Below are 4,566 nucleotides of genomic sequence, written 5' to 3' on the forward strand. Positions count from 1 at the left end.
GTTTACAGAAGCTGTGGCTTGGAGATTATTATGGCACTGAACTTGCTGGCTCAGTACAAGTGTGTCGTTGGACATGAGGCAGTAGAATATGGGATTATCTCTTTTTAATGATTTTTTTTTTTTTGGTGACTTCATGATTTCCTAGCCTGTCTTGTTTTTTTTTTTTTTTGAGATTTTATACCTCTTACTTGTGAATAATGTTTCATTTTGCAGTGACTGCTTCTTATTTTTGTATTGCAGGCAATAATGCACCATGAAGGTCACATGGATGATGGTTTAACATTGTCCAGATCTCAGAATGAAGAATCTCGTACAGCACGTGTCATACGTAGTACAGTCTTCCTTTTCAACAGATTTATAAGGTGGGCTTTTAAAATGATCTTTTCATCCCCTTTTTTTAAAATCTCTTATTTTATTCTAAGTGGACGTTGACACAACAGTGAACAATTTAGCCCTCAGAACAAACATATGAATCCTTCTCAAACGAGAATTTATGCAAGTTTTTTATGTATTATCAACAGAGGTGTCCTTGAGAGGTATTGGTGAGTGTCTTTTCTCTATCTTCCAATATTACTTTATTTTTCAACCTTGATTTGAGTGTATAAGCATACTCAAAATTGAAATAAACTACAGTAGAGATTTTTTTCATGCCAGAATTTGCTCTAAATCATGTGATGCATAATTTAGCTCTTGTTCTTCTAAGTATGTTTTTTAAAAGTGCTGTTCTGTGAAAAACCTGGAAAAAAGAGGTAACTGTGTAACTATGAAAACACAAATATACTGAGAAGTTCATAGTCTCAAGTAAAAGTTCTTAAAAGTAACAAATTAAACGTTTCTAACCACTTGTTACACTTTCCTCATTTGTTCCCTTATAATGGTGTTTGTTTCTTTAATGTTTTACAACATATGAAATGCTTTCTTTTATAGTATTTTAGCTGTTTAAAATTCTGCCAGATTTATGCAGTTTGTATCTATCTTCCTACTCCAAATGCCCTCATAACACTGCTAAAATGCTAATTCTCAACTGTTTGTGACTTTGGTAATTGATGAAAAGCCCCTCTCATCAGGGGCTTTAGAAAAAAGATGATATGCAGTAAGACTATATGGAATGATAAGAATTTCATAGAAACTCATTTGTCACAAGAGAAAACAATGAGGGACAGTGACCTGAGGCAATCATGTCCCAAAATCAGTGCACAGCCAAAGACATAGATATGTCAATTTTTTGGAAAAAAAACAAAACAAAAAACCCCCAAAACCCAACCAACCTAACAAGAAAACCCAAACAAAGCAACCCCCCCCCCACCAACATTCACTCAGGTGCTTAAATAAAAACATAATAAAATTCCATTCAGGTGAATTGCCTGCTGTACGTCATTTAAAAGAAATGCAAGCCCTAGGTCACTTTGTAAATAACACGTTTTCTTAGAAGCTTCTAAAAATGCCATAAAAGATAAGGACAGGGAAAAGCAATATAATGGTTAGGTTTCAGAAATCAATGTACTCCTAAATTACAGTGGAGATTTTTACGGAGTGCAGAGGGAGTCCAAGGTAGTGTTTAACAATTTAGTTTTGGCAGGATGTTACTCCAGGAAGAAAAAGCTGAATTGGAGAGGATCAAAATTATTCTGATTGGTGTGTGCCCCAGTTCTTTCGCACAAAGTCAATAGAAAAATCACACTTCACACTAAAAAATACGTTTTAAAGATAACTTTTGTAGCTATCTTTTTGAAAAATTGCATTACTTATTCAAAGAGATTTTTTTCTTCAGCAGTAAATATTCCTTCTGAATTAATAATGTTTCCTAAATTTAGAAGTTTTCCAGCTCTATGAACGAGTTTGAGATGAACAGTGACATGCTAGTTAAAAAAAAGAAACCTGAAAAAAACCCAACCCCAAAACCCCAATTAACAATAAAAACCCCAACAAAACAAAGCAAAAAAACCCCAACAACAAAACCCCAGCAACAATTACAAAACCCACACCAAAAAAATACCAAACCCAACTAAGCAACACTCCCCCTTCCCCCTCCAAATACTTATCAGTGTCAAAAAGGCAGAGTATAAAATGGGACTTCTGCTGCATGTCATGGTCCAGAGGGGAATCCTGGGAGCAAGCAGGTGCTGTGCAGCTCAGGAGGTTGTGGCTCAGGTTGCAGGGGGGCCTTTGGTGCCCATGTGGACATGGTGGGCTCCTCTGCCAGCTGGAGCTCGGTTGCCATCAGGTAAGCATAAGTGGAGCCACTGATGAAAACAAAAAAGGCCTCTTTTCTACCTGGGTTTTACTCAAAAATATGCTAATAAACACCTTTATACAATGGCAGAATTGAGTCTGAGTCAAGAGAGAAATTTTAAGTGTCAAATAAGCCCCTTCTCCTGCTCTCCCTGACTGCGTGCCAGCGGCGTGGGCCCTTCTCTTCAGGGCTGCTCCTCTCCCAGCACTTCAGGGCCCTGGCTGGCTCTTGCAGAGTTTCAGGATCCTCCAGATTTTTCCCTCCTCCCTGGGGATGGGTGTGATGTTCACAGCACCCTTGGTTTCTCTGCCCTTCATGGCCCCTCCTGCTCCTTCCAGAAGGTTCTGGCAGTTCTCCTGCAGCACCCTGCCCACCGGTGCCTTCCCGAGGGGAGCCACGGAGGTACGAGGGAAAGCCCTCTTCTTCCATTTGGTTCATGGTACTCTTCTTCATCTTTTGTGTCCCTCTGATACTGTTAAATGCGTAGGTAGAATGTTAAAATGTGTTTTGGATTTCAGAAAAAATTAAAAGGAATGACATTTTTGAAACTCCCAGTTTATGTTTGGGAAGAGAGGGGTGGATCATTAAGTGGAGAATGCAGCAGATTTAAATCATTGCTGTCAGAAAATGAGTTGAGCTTTGGCATCTAAACAAACTTTGCTTTTAAACCAGTAAAGAGTTTAAACAGTAAAATAAATAAATTTCCATCACTCAGGAGACTTTGCATCTTCTTGTAGGGGCCTTGACGCTCTCAGCAAGAAAGCAAAGTCTTCCACTATCGATTTGCCTATTGAGTCAGTCAGTCTGAGCCTGCAGGACTTGATTGGCTACTTTCATCCCCCTGATGAACATTTGGAGCATGAAAACAAACAAAACAGGCTCCGAGCACTGAAGAATCGCCAGAACCTCTTCCAGGAAGAGGTACTTTTCTCCGTTTTACTTCTGATTTTCCACCATGTTTTTTGCAAGTACTTTTTGCAGTGTCTGTTGGTTTTCCTGTATGTTTGAAAAATGCATTTAAGGCCTAATTTCCTTTTCCTTTTTTAAATAAATAAATAGATAAAAATTAATATAACCTTGTGCCCTGGATTCTAACCGTAATACTTACATACTTACATGTGAATCAGTTACTTCTGTTATAGTGTAATCTCTTGATGCAGAAGGATGTTTTAGTTTAATAAGCATGCTTCAAATATTTTGTTTAATATTGGCTGTTATTTGTATGGTAGTGGCAGTTGCCTATGCTGAAATGCCTTCCAGAATGGAAACTTGCCTAAAATTATGCCTGGAATACCATTTATTTATTCATTTATCTATTTCATTTTAACTATCCTAAATGGTAAATTTTTATTATCATAGGGAAGGAAAACTTTTCCATAAGGATTGTTTGTTTGACTCCAAACTTGTTTGACTTGTTTTGTGTATCCTGCCTTTCATGTTTTGTTTTCTTAGATTTCTGAAAATCTTATGTATTTGCACCTAAACAATACTCTTTTTTTTTCTCTGACAATCTGAGCCTTTCCATTTTTAGGGTATGATCAACCTTGTTCTTGAATGTATTGATCGCTTGAATGTATACAGCAGTGCAGCTCATTTTGCAGATGTAGCTGGAAAAGAAGCTGGAGAAGCATGGAAATCAATTCTGAATTCTTTGTATGAATTACTAGGTAAGACATATTATGGGTTACTTAGATTATTTTAGCTTAATATAATACTCGGGTGAAATACATACCTGTTTTAGTACAGAAGAATTTCTGCTGTGTAGAAATTTAGGATACAAATTAAACAAGATTTTTGCATTTCCAGGTCCTTGCATGTGCTTAAGAATAAATACATGAAAACACTCTTATAATGTGATTTTTTTCTAGTAATATTTATTATGATAAATAGCATGGGTTTGACTTTAATTGAATGATTGATTGCTTTTTCATTTCATCATATTGCTAATGTATCTTGTATACTGCCCAAAACTATGTGAACAAAATATATGTGAATATATCATTCCTGTGTGAAGGAGCCACAACACTGTGGACAGTTTTGTAGCTCTCTATGACTTTCCACACATCTGGGTGCAGAACTGCACCAAAAATCTACAGCTTCTATAACCAAGAACCCTCTTATTAGTCAGTAATGACCAGTGACTCCAGCATTATCTTAGGATACACTGTGCCATGGAAAGGTACACTCTCTTAGATGGATTACATCATGAAGATCTTGTCTACCTGCAGTCACTTAAAAGTGCATACTTTCTGTAGGTATCTAAGTGTTGATTGGTGTTCTGGTCAAATTTCTGATTAAGTAGTAGCATTTAATTGCCTCATTTTCTTGCTCCC

General features: G+C 37.1%; 1 protein-coding gene across 1 annotated transcript; it reads left to right on the top strand.

Annotated features, from left to right (window-relative positions):
• Positions 1-240: 240 nt before the first annotated feature.
• On the top strand, positions 241-3,900 carry LOC104403002 (ryanodine receptor 2-like; the record flags this gene model as incomplete). The annotated part of the gene is made up of 3 exons (XM_010011019.1): positions 241-362; positions 2,971-3,154; positions 3,765-3,900. Coding segments are annotated over 3 exons (442 nt in total), but the record flags the coding sequence as incomplete, so codon positions are not given.
• Between the last annotated feature and the right edge of the window lie 666 nt (positions 3,901-4,566).

This window comes from Nestor notabilis, unplaced genomic scaffold (assembly GCF_000696875.1).
Source record: "Nestor notabilis isolate BGI_N333 unplaced genomic scaffold, ASM69687v1 scaffold33293, whole genome shotgun sequence".
NCBI classification, from domain to species: domain Eukaryota; kingdom Metazoa; phylum Chordata; class Aves; order Psittaciformes; family Psittacidae; genus Nestor; species Nestor notabilis.